The sequence below is a fragment of the Citrus clementina genome, unplaced genomic scaffold (assembly GCF_000493195.1).
Source record: "Citrus clementina cultivar Clemenules unplaced genomic scaffold, Citrus_clementina_v1.0 scaffold_7, whole genome shotgun sequence".
NCBI lineage: Eukaryota > Viridiplantae > Streptophyta > Magnoliopsida > Sapindales > Rutaceae > Citrus > Citrus x clementina.
This window is the reverse complement of record NW_006262075.1, coordinates 514,736-531,452: the sequence shown is the minus strand read 5'-3', so window position 1 is coordinate 531,452 and position 16,717 is coordinate 514,736. Positions and strand designations below refer to the sequence as shown.

The 16,717-nt window shown below is 37.3% G+C and overlaps 3 protein-coding genes across 3 annotated transcripts; 2 read left to right on the top strand and 1 right to left on the bottom strand.

Annotated features, from left to right (window-relative positions):
* Nucleotides 1–628: 628 nt before the first annotated feature.
* LOC18037276 (uncharacterized protein At4g08330, chloroplastic) lies at nt 629–1,405 on the bottom strand. The gene has a single exon (XM_024180663.1). The coding sequence runs from the start codon at nt 1,230–1,232 to the stop codon at nt 852–854; it is 381 nt and encodes a 126-aa protein (XP_024036431.1). The 5' UTR covers nt 1,233–1,405; the 3' UTR covers nt 629–851.
* A 3,738-nt stretch (nt 1,406–5,143) lies between these two features.
* On the top strand, nt 5,144–14,348 carry LOC18036941 (DNA-directed RNA polymerase II subunit 1). The gene is made up of 14 exons (XM_006425294.2): nt 5,144–5,444; nt 5,718–5,981; nt 6,636–6,935; nt 7,020–7,178; nt 7,975–8,136; nt 8,228–8,448; nt 8,532–8,673; nt 8,749–9,084; nt 9,178–9,464; nt 9,864–10,122; nt 10,211–13,314; nt 13,562–13,633; nt 13,822–13,878; nt 13,987–14,348. The coding sequence occupies exons 1-14, from the start codon at nt 5,361–5,363 to the stop codon at nt 14,120–14,122; spliced, it is 5,583 nt and encodes a 1,860-aa protein (XP_006425357.1). The 5' UTR covers nt 5,144–5,360; the 3' UTR covers nt 14,123–14,348.
* Nucleotides 14,349–14,889: 541 nt separating this feature from the next.
* Nucleotides 14,890–15,228, top strand: LOC112096742. The gene has a single exon (XM_024180386.1). It carries the CDS (start codon nt 14,890–14,892, stop codon nt 15,226–15,228), a length of 339 nt encoding a protein of 112 aa, XP_024036154.1.
* The last annotated feature ends 1,489 nt before the right edge of the window (nt 15,229–16,717 follow it).

Sequence of the window (16,717 nt, the reverse complement as noted above, 5' to 3'; positions counted from 1 at the left end):
TCTAACAAACGTTAACCAATTGAGTTCAAAGCAAGAATAGAATAAGGCTTGGAATACAAGTTGACTTTCATAAGTTTAACCATCAATTAACATGAGAGTCTACGGATGCACTAGCTGGTTCCCATAAAGGATAAATACTCTTTTCTTCAAAAAAAAAAAAAAAGGAAATGGATAAACTTTGTCCACTATCAATAAAATTTTACAGGTTTTGAATTGACTGACTCTCGATTTCCAAGAAATGTTCATCCAAACCAACATTTACAAGTCAATCTAATGCGATCGGGACAAAGTAATTTCATTTTTTTTTTCAAAAGGAAAGGAAGTCCAGTTCATCCAACAGAAACCAAAACCCAGAAAGCAATTGGATAAAATAGGTTTAACCATCCAAGAATCCAGATTGGCAATGGATGCGAGTACTTGGTTCCTAGACTTGATTAATAAGCTTTGATCATTTTCATTTTCATGGTAAATTTCACACACAAGAATCACCTTAAACAAATTAGCAGGGTTTTATTTTGTTTTTAAAAATCCCAAGCGGATTTGAAGCATAAATCTATTCTAATACCCTAATAGAACAGCTTGCAATTTGCAGGCCCGAAAGAAAAACATTAAAAATAAACAGAAGATATGAAAGAACTTCTTAAACCAAATTCAATTTAGCGTACATCCATTACAGATACACCGAAGCACATATTGAACACAATAAACAAGAATCCAGAACGATTTGAGTAGTTAAAAACAACCCTTCTATCAATAATCAACATATTTACAAGAACATGAAAATGACCAAAACCCCATCAATTATACAACCTAAGAACAAAGACAATCAAATAAACAGAGGACCAAACAGTTCAAGTCTCTGTCGAGATACGAAGAGCCTTGGTCTTCAACCGGTATCTGGGATATCTTGGAATAACTTGACTGGGTCCAAAATGAAACTGGCCAGGGGTATCAACAGCCGGAGGCCCATCGTCGTAAATATAACCAAGAAGAGCGCCACAGTTATTGCATTTAATCTTTGTCCTCTTTCTTTGAATGCCCCAGTAATCTAAAGTCTCAAAAAATGGCCTGATCTTGTCCTCTTTCTCGAGCCTGAACTTGGTGCTATCGATCATCGCAAAAGATAAAGTGCCCTTGTTGCCCGCCGGGAAGTAGACGGTGGCCGGATAAAGGTGGCTCGTGTTCAGGTTCAAATTTGTCCCGCACTCCTTGCAGCTGTAAATTGAAGCCATCTGGTTTCTCTCAGTTTGAGAATGTTTGGTGAATTGGGGTGATAAACGATGGTTATAGAATTGAATTAGGAAGGGGACAGGAAAGAAATCCAAAAGCGCGTGGTCGCGAATTTTCTAGTTGTCGATTTGCTATGAGTTGACGGTTTCCGCGGCTTAGAAGGTTCTTGGTTGAAAAGGCTGTCATTCTACAAGTGACAAGCGGTTGATCACAGCGGCAGTTTTGTGCGAATTGGCCCAACTATTAATTGCGTTGTGCAACTTGGCCCAATAAAGTGCCCGTTGGAGTTGGCCCAAATGTGCGGTTCCAACAGAAGGGACTCGTATTGAGTTTTTTCTTGGCAATCAAGAAACACCACCAAGTGCAAAGGTGGGTATCCGTATCCATGTCGAATTTGGTCTCATTGACAATATCTGCAGACCAAAGCTTTAGAAAGCTTCCTACTAATGGCAGTCATTTGCCATCGATAACCCCCTAAGCTAAAATCATTTTAATTATAGAAGAAATTGAGCTAGACATTACAAAACTACCACAATTTTATCAATCTTTTTAATACTCCCAAATAAAAACCTATTAAAAAAACAAAACTTTCACATAAACTACAAATGAACCATTGATTATCACTTAAAACGATAAAGAGATATAATAACAATTTTTAAAGTCTAAGTATTTGCTAAATACTTGATTTCACTTAATGTTGGGTTGACCAGTGAATTAGCACATGGAAATAGATAAAAAGAATGTTTGGTTGATTAGTGAATTGGTACATGAAACAAAGAAAGTAAACTGAAAGGAGGATATTTTTAGTCGCATCTACTGAGACTACAGTTTATCTTTTAAACTGACTCTTCCATGCTTTCTATGATAATAATTGTTGTTGGTGTATTTAGAGGCAAATTCGGAGGTAGAGATCAAGCACAATGACATGCAAGAGAAATGAAAGCCAAAGCCAAGTGGTTTATGCGATCTTCCGCTTGGTCGGACTGATAGAAGGATGATTTGTGAGACTTGCCATTTTAGTCACTTGGGGCTTGTTAAACCATGTTTCACATTGGGTTTATGAAGACCGTTGTCATTATCATGCGGTCTATTGGCTTCAATTGCTTGAAAATTCTTACTGATGAGGTAACATTCCACTTTGTTATGGTTTTTAGATAGGTACTACATTTGATTTTGGTTTGAACTTTTTCATTATTTATCTGGGATCTTCCTTAAGAATACTGATAGTAAGTTACCATAGGTTATATTATCATTCATGAGTAATTATTGAAAATTTCCTTCTCGGTTCTTTACTTGCATCAGGAAATTCATAATATTATCTAAATGAAGTCGCTAAAATTTCCTTTTTGGAGGATTATTGTCTCCTTTTTGTTTTGTATGCTCTTCCATTATTAACTTATTCGTGTGTGATCTCATTGTAATCTAAGCAGGAGGACCATAAGTTTTGGCAAGCCTTGAAAATAAGGAATTCTAAGAATAGACTTAGAAAGATTTTGGATCCTGCACAAAGATAACTATGTGTAAAGGTGATGGAGAGATTGATGTTCCTGATAAAGATAGTGAATAAACTGTTAGAAAGAGAAGAGATGGCTGTGGTGCTCAACAACCAAATCTGACTATTGAAGGCATGAAAATGATATTGGAACAAGAAATTCCTTTGGTAAAAACCATCACTTATAATTAAGAAATATTTATATTGTGTCATCAATAACCAATAACAAAAGATGTGGAAGTATACATGAATCTATAATACTTAATTGCCATCTAGAGTTGTGTTGTTAGTCTTCCAGATCAACACGTTCTCATAGAGAATCCTTTCATTTTTTCTGCGTTCTCTCTCTGATGATATGATGCAAGCAGAGAATAGAATGATATATGTGACCTGAGGACCATGATCACTTATATAGATAACTTTTCTGTTATCTTTAAATATTCTTATTTCAACCCAACATTAAAACATAAATTACCCTTACGTCTCTGCACATCAAAAGCACACACCCTATCTAATGCATTAAAGCCAATATTACTAAAAATCTTAATAGATTACTTTTAATTAGGCTTGCCCTAATATAATAGTTCATAACACATCATTATTCACATATAAGTCCAACATTAGATTAAAATCCAACAATATTAAGTTAAAAATCGAATAGATAATTGCCAACTACCATGCTTAAAGGAAAAGAAATGATGATCAGAAACAAGTTCCTGAACTTCTTAAAAGAAACTCATTTGATCATACCACATGCAATATGATTATATCTTCATTTTAAGCCACATGTTTCATGACGTTGACATCTGTTAAGTGTTTTTTTAGTGGTTAGTGTTCTGAAGAGGATAAGTGATGAGGTTGGAATCACTGAGTTCTCAAATCTCTATAATTGGTTCTATGCTCTTTTTATTTTGCATATAGAGGAGAGAAAACAAAGAGGAAGAGAAGTTAGTGATTTCCACCCTAATTCAACTTCCCCTCAACTTCTTTTTATATAAACACTAGTATCAATAATTGTCAAAGTAATGGTTACTTTTATTAGGGGTGGGCATCAACCCGCCCAATTCGTAAACCTGACCCAACCTGTGTGATTTTTTGCGGGTTGGGTTGGGTTGATAAAATAAACAGGTTGGGTTGGGTTATTAAATTCCCAACCCGCACTATTTGCGGGTTGGGTTGGGTTAAAAATTTTTAACCTAACCTAACCCGTCAACCCGTATATATATATATATATATATATATATATATAAATTATCATACGAATTTTGATATTTTCTATAAAAATTAAAAAATATATAAATATAAAAACTTTGAAATGTTGGATTTGTTTTAAAGATTTTAATATTTACATTTTTTTGTTTATCTAATTTATTTATTTATTTTTGTTCACTATTTAATTAGACTATAACAATAGATTTTTTCAAAAACCCAATCCAATCAACTTAACCCAACCGGTCAACCCGTATGTATATAAAAATTATTATATAAATTTTGATATTTCAAATAAAAATTTAAAAATATAAATATAAAAAAAACTTTAAAATATTGGATTTGTTCTAAAGATTTTAATATTTGTATTTTTTAGTTTTTTAATTAATTTATTTATTTTTATTCACTATTTAATTATACTATAAAAATGAATTTTTTTAAAAGTCTAACCCAATCAACCCAACCCAACCCGTAAAACTACGGGTTGGGTTGAGATATGTAATGAGCTGGGTTGGGTTGAAAAATTTCAACCCGTTCTACATGCGGGTTGGGTCGGGTTAATGTTCAACCCGACCCAACCCGACCCGTGCCCACCCCTAACTTTTATATGGGTCAAGTTGGATTGGGTTGGGTTAATCCATCATGAGTGACTCGTTAGACAACTTGTCCAAGTCTAATTGTTCAAAATAATCATATTATTATTTTGAATACAACATACTACATGTGTTAATAAATATAAAAAAGGTGGTTAAATCTAAAATGTTCTATATGTTTTTTATTTTAATTTTTGATAGAAAATGTTCTATATGTTTGTGGAAATAATATTGAATAAACAAGAGATCTTATCTTATTCCTAAATGATGCGGGATTCAAGCTAAAGTTGTAATAAATTAACTCAGATTTAATTTAAGAAGCTTTGATGAAGTAAGATACATGCTTTCCTATTTTATTATTATTATTTTTTTAAACCCCTTAAAAGTGTTAAAATGAGTTTCTATAGAGGATTGAAAAATCCATTCCCTGGTCCGTTTCAAAGTAACACCTTCTCCAATCTCCGTCTTCTTTTGGGCTTTTGGCCGCTATCAATGCAATTGCAAGAGGGTATTTTAGTCAGTCCACTTAAACAAGGTCGGTCTCGTGACCTAGGCGGCTTGTTTCGTCTATAAATATGCCTTTGGGGATAGCTCTTTCACTCTTTCGATCGCAGAGGATTCAGAGAGACCCTTATCGAATCAATATCCCTCGATCTCTCTGTGTCAAATAACAACGGTAACCAACCCAAAAAGTTTTTACGAAATAGAAACTGAGAAAAGAGGAAAAAAGCAACAACATAAGTTATTATTAAGTAAAAAATTTCTTTTTAAATAATTAAACTATACTTCCCAATTTTTCAGAAACCCTAGAATAGGGTTTTCTACATTCGATCGCCATGGATACGCGATTTCCATACTCCCCGGCGGAGGTGGCCAAGGTCCGCATGGTCCAGTTCGGCATTCTCAGTCCCGATGAAATTGTAATTTCCTCTCGAATATCTCTTTTGTAATTCCTAGTAGTTTGTTTGGTTGCTGAGGATAAACGGGAAAAAAGGGGAGGAAAAGGGGGAAATTGAACTTTTGAAGCTTGTGAAGAGCACTGGTTTCACTACTCGTTGTGAAAATGTGTTTTTTTTTTCCTCTGTATCATTTTTCCTATGATATTTTTGGACACTGAAGACACTGCAAATGGTTCTTGATAGTTGATAATTTTTTTAACGGTTGATTGAATAATTGCTATTTGGTTTATACAGAGGCAAATGTCAGTGGTACAGATTGAGCATGGTGAAACTACCGAGAGAGGGAAGCCGAAGCCAGGAGGTTTGAGTGACCCTAGGCTTGGTACAATTGACAGAAAGATGAAGTGCGAGACTTGTACGGCCAACATGGCGGAGTGCCCTGGTCATTTTGGGCATTTGGAGCTTGCTAAGCCGATGTTTCATATAGGGTTTATGAAGACTGTGCTCAGCATCATGCGATCTGTTTGCTTCAATTGCTCAAAAATTCTTGCTGATGAGGTAGCCCTTACCATTCGTTGTGTTTTTAAGGCAGATATTGTGTTTGTTCTGCCTTCTTTGTAGAAGGATTCTGGTTCTTGGATTTTAAAATCCTTATTTTGATTATCAGTAGTTATAGATCACAATGGGTTTTAATTGAATTTTTTCCCACTTGGCTTTTTTGCTAGCATCAGGGGATTCCAAATAGTATTTGATATCAGACATTCGCATCATTTTCAGAGAACTCGTTAGATTCTTAAAAACTGAAAAATTAGACATTTTAAATGTTAATCATTTGGCACACATATGACAAACCTTGATTAGGTAGATGTAAATAATTTTTTATTCATGCATGCAGGGTTGACCTTGTGCAGTTAAAAAAATAGATGTGGTCAATTTCACCATTAGACATTGGGAAACAGGATTTGTAAACGAGTTATGGTTTTGGAGTGGATTGTGGTAGGCTTTCATATATGCATTTTGACGCAGGCCTTCCATGTGGACTAGGTTATTTAAACTGTTGGAATAATCCTCCCTTTTTCATTCTATTTGGTTTCTCATGAGGTAGATGAGATGAATCTTGTTATTCCTTGTATGCCTTATTCCTTCTTCCTCCCTTGGAATTCTAGTATATTATTTTCTGCTTCATGCATGATTTACTTCTTGTTCAAGCAGGACGATCACAAGTTTAAGCAAGCCTTGAAAATTAGGAATCCCAAGAACAGGCTTAAAAAGATTTTGGATGCATGCAAAAACAAAACTAAATGTGAGGGTGGTGATGAGATTGATGTACCTGGTCAAGATGGTGAAGAACCTCTTAAAAAGAAGAAGGGTGGCTGTGGTGCTCAGCAACCAAAGCTGACTATTGAAGGCATGAAGATGATTGCGGAGTACAAGGCTCAGAGGAAAAAGAATGATGATCAGGAACAACTTCCTGAACCTGTTGAAAGAAAGCAGACACTTACTGCTGAAAGGGTATCTCATTCCAAATTCAGTATATACCTATCCTCATTTTCACCTGCTTGTTTCGTGATTCTAACTTTTTTGACTGGATTTCAGGTTCTTGGTGTTCTAAAGAGGATAAGCGATGAGGACTGTCAACTCTTAGGATTGAATCCTAAGTATGCTCGTCCAGATTGGATGATTCTGCAGGTTCTTCCAATTCCTCCACCTCCAGTGAGGCCCTCGGTGATGATGGATACCTCCTCTAGGAGTGAGGCAAGTCCCCATTTCATATTTTTGTATTCACTTTTCTAGGATTGTTACCTTAATCCCAACTTTTGTCCAATTTACGGTGCAATAATGAAATTTTATTAATTAATGTTCAAGTATTCTTAAGGTGAATAACATCAACAACAACAGCAACAACAACAGCAACAACAACAATAATAATAGTAATTAAATTCTCTATTGCGGACATCCTTATTTTAACAAAGTGAAGATGTCACTAACAGATAAAAAAACATAGATTTCTGTACACTAACAAGCAAAAAATAAAAAATAAAAAAGAGGAGGCTCTAATGTATTGAAATATCTGTTTTTTTTTTCTTTTTTTAATTTCAGTGGCAACAAAGTGACAATGTCCTTATTAGAGAAAGACTATATTGCTGCTCCCACTTTGGCAATTGTTTGCTCGTGTTTTTAGGGTCAGCAGGTCCGGCAGGGCCTGCAGCCTCACTTTAACAAAATGATGATGCAACTAAAATATATAAAAATACATATTTGAACACATTGGAGTCTGTTTTTTTGTTTGTTGCTGAAATCTGTGGGTTTTTTTCTTCTATTAGTGGCATCCTTACTTTGTTAAAATGAGGATGTCCTCATTGGAGAATTATTTTATATATAAAGATGTAGATGGCACACTTTTAAAATGTGCATTCTTACAACATCGTAAAACTCTGCATCTACATTTTAAAGAGTGCAAACATTTGTACCTGAGCATGACTATCTCTCGTTCACTCTTTCTATCTATCTATCTATATATATTCTGATTACTTGTTATTGCCAACTATAGGATGATTTGACTCATCAATTGGCAATGATCATTCGGCACAATGAGAATTTGAGGAGACAGGAGAGGAATGGGGCACCTGCACATATCATATCCGAGTTTGCACAATTGTTGCAGTTTCACATAGCCACATATTTTGATAATGAATTGCCTGGGCAGCCAAGGGTACAGTTGCTAACATGCACATGCATAAGTTGCATGCATATGCATATTTTCAATCTCTACTTATTGCTGGGGTTTATTCTCTGTTGATCAGGCTACTCAGCGATCAGGTAGACCGATTAAATCAATCTGTAGTCGGCTTAAGGCAAAGGAAGGGCGCATCAGGGGTAACTTGATGGGGAAGCGTGTTGATTTCTCTGCCAGGACGGTTATAACACCAGACCCGACTATCAACATTGATCAGTTGGGGGTGCCATGGAGCATTGCATTAAATCTGACTTACCCAGAAACTGTTACCCCGTATAACATTGAAAGGTATGTGTGCGTCAAATTTGCTATTTTTTTTCTACTATTTTTAGATACATGTTGAATTGGAAGCTTTTTCATTTATATAACAGGTTAAAAGAGCTTGTTGAATATGGGCCCCATCCTCCTCCTGGCAAAACCGGTGCCAAATATATCATAAGAGATGATGGTCAAAGGCTCGATCTCCGTTACTTGAAGAAAAGTAGTGATCACCACTTGGAGCTTGGTTACAAGGTACTGTTCGGACTGGTTTAGAAATAGTTATTGCCTTTCCATAATAAGTGCTAACCATTGCTGATGTGGTTGCAGGTGGAGCGGCATCTCAATGATGGGGACTTTGTTCTTTTTAATCGTCAACCCAGTCTTCATAAAATGTCAATTATGGGACATAGAATCAAGATCATGCCATACTCAACTTTCCGCCTGAATCTTTCTGTTACATCGCCATACAATGCTGATTTTGATGGTGATGAAATGAACATGCATGTCCCTCAGTCGTTTGAAACTAGAGCAGAAGTTTTGGAGTTAATGATGGTGCCTAAATGCATTGTGTCTCCTCAATCAAATAGGCCTGTAATGGGCATCGTCCAGGATACACTTTTGGGATGCCGTAAAATTACTAAAAGAGATACCTTCATTGAGAAGGTAATAGTGATAACTATTTCACTTGGGCTAGGTTGCTTTAATGTTATTTCTTCCTGGTTGATACTCAAGTGTGATTTCCACTTCCTTCTGCAGGATGTTTTCATGAACATATTGATGTGGTGGGAGGATTTTGATGGGAAAGTTCCTCAACCCACAATTTTAAAACCTCGGCCTCTTTGGACTGGGAAACAAGTTTTTAATCTGATCATACCTAAGCAAATAAATCTATTCAGAACGGCTGCCTGGCATGCAGACAATGACAAGGGTATACTCACTGCAGGGGATACCCTAGTTCGAATAGAAAAAGGGGAGCTGCTTTCTGGAACGCTTTGCAAGAAGACCCTTGGCACATCCACAGGAAGTCTTATACACGTTATTTGGTAAGTCCTTTCGGTTTATGGTTAACAAGAGATATTTCAACATTGCAGATTGTAGTCAAAAGTATGAATTTTGGATATTCTAGTTATGTGATTGAGACCTGCCACAATATCTATCATTTTGGCTCATAGTGAAGGAAAATAATGTTTAACAGGCATGCCATGCTTGTATATTAGTTTGGGAGCCAAAAAATAAATATTGAATGAATATATTTGGAGAAAGAACATACATGTAACAGTGGAAAAAACCATAAGCTGTAGCCCTACCAAGTTTTATTCTGCTTTATGTCTAGTATGTAAAATACTAGGAGAGAGACAGGTATAACACCATTGGTAATGCTTTTCGTTGTTTTTAGTAAATTCTACAATTTTTAAACTTTTATTTTGGTCTCATGCATACAGGGAGGAAGTTGGTCCAGATGCTGCTCGCAAGTTCTTGGGACATACACAGTGGCTTGTTAACTATTGGCTTTTGCAGAATGCTTTTAGTATTGGAATTGGAGATACAATTGCTGATGCAAAAACAATGGAAACTATCAACGATACCATTTCTAAAGCAAAGAATAATGTGAAAAACCTTATTAAGCAAGCCCAAGACAAAAGCTTAGAGCCTGAGCCTGGACGGACCATGATGGAGTCATTTGAGAACAAAGTGAACCAGGTGCCTAACTAGAAGTCTAGAATTGCTTCTTTACTGACTCTTTTGTTCTGGTTCCTTTAGCTCATACTATTATATCTCCATTCTTCAGGTTCTGAATACAGCTCGTGATGAAGCTGGAAGTAGCGCGCAGAAGAGTTTATCAGAAAGCAATAATCTTAAGGCAATGGTGACAGCTGGATCCAAAGGAAGTTTCATCAATATATCACAGATGACTGCTTGTGTGGGGCAGCAGAATGTGGAAGGAAAGCGTATCCCATTTGGGTTTGTAGATCGGACATTGCCTCATTTTACTAAAGATGATTATGGGCCAGAAAGTCGAGGGTTTGTGGAGAACTCGTACCTGCGTGGGCTGACCCCACAGGAGTTCTTTTTCCATGCTATGGGTGGTAGGGAAGGTCTTATTGATACTGCAGTGAAGACTTCTGAGACCGGATACATCCAGAGGCGGCTAGTGAAGGCAATGGAAGATATAATGGTAAAATATGATGGAACTGTGAGGAACTCATTGGGTGATGTAATCCAGTTTCTCTATGGCGAAGATGGTATGGATTCAGTCTGGATAGAATCACAGACACTTGATTCTTTGAAGATGAAAAAGTCAGAATTTGATAAGGCTTTCAGATTTGAGATGGATGAAGAAAACTGGAACCCGAATTATATGCTGCAAGAATATATTGATGATTTGAAAACAATTAAAGAATTACGAGATGTTTTTGATGCAGAAGTTCAGAAACTTGAAGCAGATAGATACCAGCTTGCAACGGAGATAGCAACCTCAGGTGATAGTTCTTGGCCACTCCCTGTTAACCTTAAGAGACTTATCTGGAATGCGCAGAAGACTTTCAAGGTTGATCCTCGAAGGCCTTCTGATATGCATCCAATGGAAGTAGTCGAAGCTGTTGATAAGCTCCAGGAGAGGCTGAAAGTTGTTCCTGGTGAAGATCCATTGAGTGTGGAAGCCCAAAAGAATGCCACCCTTTTCTTTAATATCTTGCTCCGTAGCACTTTTGCCAGTAAAAGGGTGTTGAAGGAGCACAGGCTTACCCGTGAAGCGTTTGAGTGGGTTATTGGTGAAATTGAGTCACGATTCTTACAGTCATTAGTAGCACCTGGGGAAATGATTGGCTGTGTTGCTGCACAGTCAATTGGTGAACCTGCCACCCAGATGACTCTTAATACGTTCCATTATGCTGGTGTGAGCGCAAAGAATGTCACTCTAGGAGTTCCAAGGTTGAGGGAAATTATAAATGTGGCTAAGAAAATCAAAACTCCTTCACTCTCTGTATTTCTGAAACCTGGCGTTAACTCAACTAAGGAGAGGGCCAAGAATGTTCAATGTGCACTAGAGTACACTACTCTCCGTAGTGTTACTGAAGCTACAGAAGTATGGTATGATCCAGATCCCATGGGCACAATTATTGAAGAGGATGTTGAATTTGTCAAGTCTTACTATGAGATGCCAGACGAGGACATTGCACCTGAAAAAATATCTCCTTGGTTGCTTCGCATAGAGCTGAATCGGGAAATGATGGTTGATAAGAAATTAAGCATGGCAGCTGTTGCTGAGAAGATAAATCAGGAGTTCGATGATGATTTGACTTGCATATTCAATGATGATAATGCTGATAAACTCATCCTTCGTATTCGCATAATGAATGATGAAGCTCCAAAGGGAGAATTGAATGATGAATCAGCTGAAGATGATGTTTTCTTGAAGAAGATTGAGAGTAACATGCTGACAGAAATGGCTCTTCGAGGTATCCCTGATATCAACAAGGTGTTTATTAAAAAGGGTAAAACAACCAAATATGATGATAATGAAGGATTTAAGTCGGAAGATGAGTGGATGCTGGATACTGAAGGTGTGAATCTTTTAGCCGTTATGTGTCATGAAGATGTTGATGCGAGAAGGACAACAAGCAATCACTTGATTGAAATAATTGAAGTACTAGGAATTGAGGCAGTTCGTCGGGCGCTATTGGATGAATTGAGAGTAGTTATATCTTTTGATGGCTCTTATGTGAATTACCGACATCTGGCTATACTTTGTGATACGATGACCTATCGAGGCCACTTGATGGCCATCACTCGTCATGGCATCAACAGGAATGATACTGGACCAATGATGAGATGTTCATTTGAAGAAACGGTTGACATTCTTCTTGATGCTGCAGTCTTTGCAGAATCAGATTATTTGAGGGGGGTCACTGAGAATATAATGTTAGGTCAGCTTGCGCCTATTGGGACAGGAGACTGTTCATTGTATCTCAATGATGAGATGCTGAAAAATGCCATCGAACTTCAGCTTCCTAGTTATATGGAAGGTCTGGAGTTTGGCATGACACCTGCTCGTTCTCCGGTGTCTGGGACTCCTTATCATGATGGCATGATGTCTCCAGGTTACTTGTTTAGCCCAAATCTCCGTCTGTCCCCGGTCACGGATGCCCAGTTTTCTCCTTATGTTGGTGGAATGGCCTTCTCTCCTACTTCATCACCTGGATACAGCCCATCATCACCAGGCTACAGTCCGTCATCTCCTGGATACAGTCCCACGTCACCTGGATACAGCCCAACTTCACCTGGATACAGTCCCACCTCGCCTGGATATAGCCCTACCTCACCAACTTATAGTCCAAGTTCTCCTGGTTATAGTCCAACCAGTCCTGCCTATTCTCCTACCAGTCCATCGTACTCACCTACTTCACCAAGCTATAGCCCAACCTCCCCAAGTTACAGCCCAACATCCCCAAGCTACAGCCCGACCTCTCCAAGTTACAGCCCCACTTCTCCCAGTTACAGTCCAACTTCACCAAGCTATAGCCCCACCTCACCGGCATATAGCCCCACCTCACCTGCATACAGCCCCACCTCACCTGCATACAGCCCCACTTCACCATCGTACAGCCCAACCTCTCCTTCCTACAGCCCAACATCACCTTCGTACAGCCCTACCTCACCGTCATACAGCCCCACTTCTCCATCGTACAGCCCCACTTCACCAGCCTATAGCCCCACTTCTCCTGGTTATAGTCCAACTTCACCAAGTTATAGCCCAACTTCACCAACCTATAGTCCTACATCCCCAAGCTACAATCCTCAGTCTGCCAAATACAGTCCGTCGCTGGCCTACTCACCAAGTAGTCCAAGATTATCTCCTGCCAGTCCGTACAGCCCTACATCTCCAAATTACAGGTAAGCCATAGTGCGATATGTGGTCAAGTCTAATGTTTGTGTTAAAAGCTGTATCCAATTTATTAGGTCTTGTTTTTGATAGAATTCTATATACTGAAATATCTGTTGAACCTAAGACTTGCTGTAGCTGGGGATTGGACTTGGATGGGATTAAATTATTAATGATTTTATCTCTGTTGTTTTTAACATTATTATATCTGGATGATTATGTTGATGTATCTTGTAAGCAACTTTTCTTTTTACGCAGTCCAACATCATCTTCGTATTCACCGACATCGCCCTCTTATTCTCCTTCGAGCCCAACATACAGCCCTAGCAGGTAAGTTTATTCATGTTATTTGTGATGTTGACTGTATCTTACATGCATCTTTTCCTTTTTGGTTTGAGCCTTGACAATGGCTTTAGTGGTCATGGTCCCCAATATAGTATTATTGTAGATATGGACAGATTAGCGTGCGTTAATGCTTTTCTTTTTCCTTCCTTAATGCTTTTCTTTTTACTTTGCAGCCCATATAATGCTGGAGGTGGAAACCCAGACTATAGCCCAAGTTCACCTCAGTATAGGTAAGCAGATATTGAAATCCAAGTTCTAGAAAATTTTCTGCAATGTTGACTAAAACTTAGATTGCTTTTAATCAATTTGTTCTTACAATTCTTTTTTCTTTTGTGAAGTCCAAGTGCTGGGTACTCTCCCAGTGCACCGGGGTATTCCCCATCGTCGACTAGTCAGTATACACCACAAACAAATAGAGATGACAGTGCGACGAAAGATGACAAGAACACCAAAGGTGACAAGAGCTCACGTTAAGGCTTGAATGCCTGAGGTGTTGTACCGAGAGAAAACTCGGACGTGACAGTTCATTGGGTGTTATTTTGTTATTTTATCTTTTTAACTGCTGAATGCTATCATTCCAAAGGCCGGACTCTAAATCAGAGTCAGTACAGTTCCAAGTTTATTGAGAGATTGTTACTGAGTTTACAACTTGTTTGTATAATTTATTTTTCCATTTAGCTGATAAAATTATTTGCAGATTGGTCTTCTTCTATGTTGTAAATGTTTAGTATTCAGTGTACACAGTTTTGGAGGATTTTCATGCTACACAATAATTTTTTTTTTCCTTAAATCGAGGAAACGTGTTTTTGTGGGCAATCTTCGATGACATATTGTAATAATACTGTTAAAATTAAGCTTTACAGGTGTTTTGGGGGGCTGATTGAAGGTGTTTATTGGCAAAATTATTATTATTATTTTTTTAAACTGAGGTTTAATTGTACTTCAGTATGAAAAGTTAGTAGAGCAAGTGTAAGAACTGGGATATTACGTCGAATGTCAAGTGCTGGCCGGTTACAACTCACACTTATTTGACCCGAAGAATTATTTGCGCCTATCTATTTCCTAAGCTTTGAACCTTGAGCATTCGCAACTATGAGGCCTTAGAGAATGATAAATAGTGTGGAGAGACCATCAGAGACCATCTAAAATGAAAAGCAAGATTCTGGCATCCTTGGCCAAAGCTGCGTCCCTTGTCGCCACTACTCAGTCCAGCTGCTGGTAGAAAAGGATTTGGTAGTCCCATGGTATCTATAATTCCAGAGGAGGCTCAAAGACAGCCAAGGAATTTGAGCTTCGAACAGCAGGAACCAGCGTCACCGAACGTTTCATGCATGGGGCAAGTCAAGAACATGAAGAACAAGAAAAATAACAAGAAGAAGAAGAACATGATCAGACCAAAGGAAGTATTGCACCCAGCTCCAGCTCGGGACACAACACCAGTGTTATCTGCTAAAGATGTGAAGAAGAATGAACGAGTTTCTACAAGGAAAATTTTCAAGGGAGGAAAACAATGTGATGATGTTACTGTTGATCACAGGCCTCCTTTGCGTCGGATGACGAAATATGGGAGTAGCCTGTGATGGTGGTGGGTTGGCGAAATTGAATTGGAGGATATGAGCAGCTAGATCATCAAGAGGAAGTAAACGAGGTGATCATGCCTTGTTCTGCACAACCAAGGAAAGAAGTTAACTTATGAAGGAAAAGAAACGATGCTCTTCCTGTTTCTCCTCAATTATATGTAAAAGTAAAACCTTTTGCAAATTGGCTGTGTACCTACAACTCTTTTCTAATTGCAATGTTGTATCATTACGAACTTCCAACTTCATTGGTCTGATATTCCACTACCAAAATGGCCATCGATCGTCACCAACTGCGCGGGAGCGAGGTTCGATCCCCATCTTGTTGAATTGCTACTGTTACTTTAAGTGTCCAGCTTTGTTGAGTTTCTAATTACCAGGTTAACCTACAAGCTTAATTAATGAGCTTATAGTGGTTAAAGGCCTAATTCCAAGCAACAATATTTAGACTTTGCATGACACAATTCAATCACGGAGTTAATAACAAGCTACCTTTTAAGTACAGTCCATATTAGACTTAATTTTGAAGAAAAGATCTTGAAAGAAATTAGAGTGAGACAACGATTTACAAATTAAGTATAGTCCATAATACTAATTTTGGGACTTTTGACTTTCAAAGTTCCTAGATCCTACCGGTAAAATGCAAGGTTGCTCTTTCCAGTTTCGAAATATCAGAAGGATACTTACGAAGTTTAATTTGAGATAACTTTTCTAAATATTTTTATCTAACATCACTTGTATATATACATACATATACAAGGATGCCATATTTATACACGCACACACTCAACACACATTAAAGGATGCTATAAATAGTCCTTCTTAGGTGCCTTTTTCTTTTTTCATGCCAACACGTTATTAACTCATATAGTTTAATAGAGTCAGTGTTCAAGTCATTATTTATCTCTGTCATTTAGTATAAATAAAAATTTTCATGCATGTGCGCTCTCATTTATTTATATATATATATGTAATCTCTCATGTGACAGCCCTCATTTTTCTTTCATACGGAGTTTAATAGAGTCAGTATGCGAACGCTATTAGACCATATAGTGTATTAGTTTAATAAGTATTATACTAATATACAATGTGGTGTAATATCGTCCCAGCACTTCATTACCCTCACAATATATATAATATCTTTTCATTATGCTAAGTATTACAAAATAACAAATCACTACACAAATTATTGAAAGATAACACTTTACTTCATTAACTTTTTAAAAATAACAATTTACTACGTTTCCGTCACTTATGCCAATCGACTTGTAAAATATCAATTTTATCCCTAGTTAATAACTCCAAAAATAAAAATAAAATTATATAAATCAATGCCGTGTGAATTTATAATTTTGTCTTACTCTTGGTACGAAACAACATTTCTACTTAAATTTACAATGACAATATTACCCCTGTAATTGATCCATCCCATGATCAATTATTGTAAATTGAAAAAAATGTAATAAATTGTTACTTTTAAAAAGTTAATATG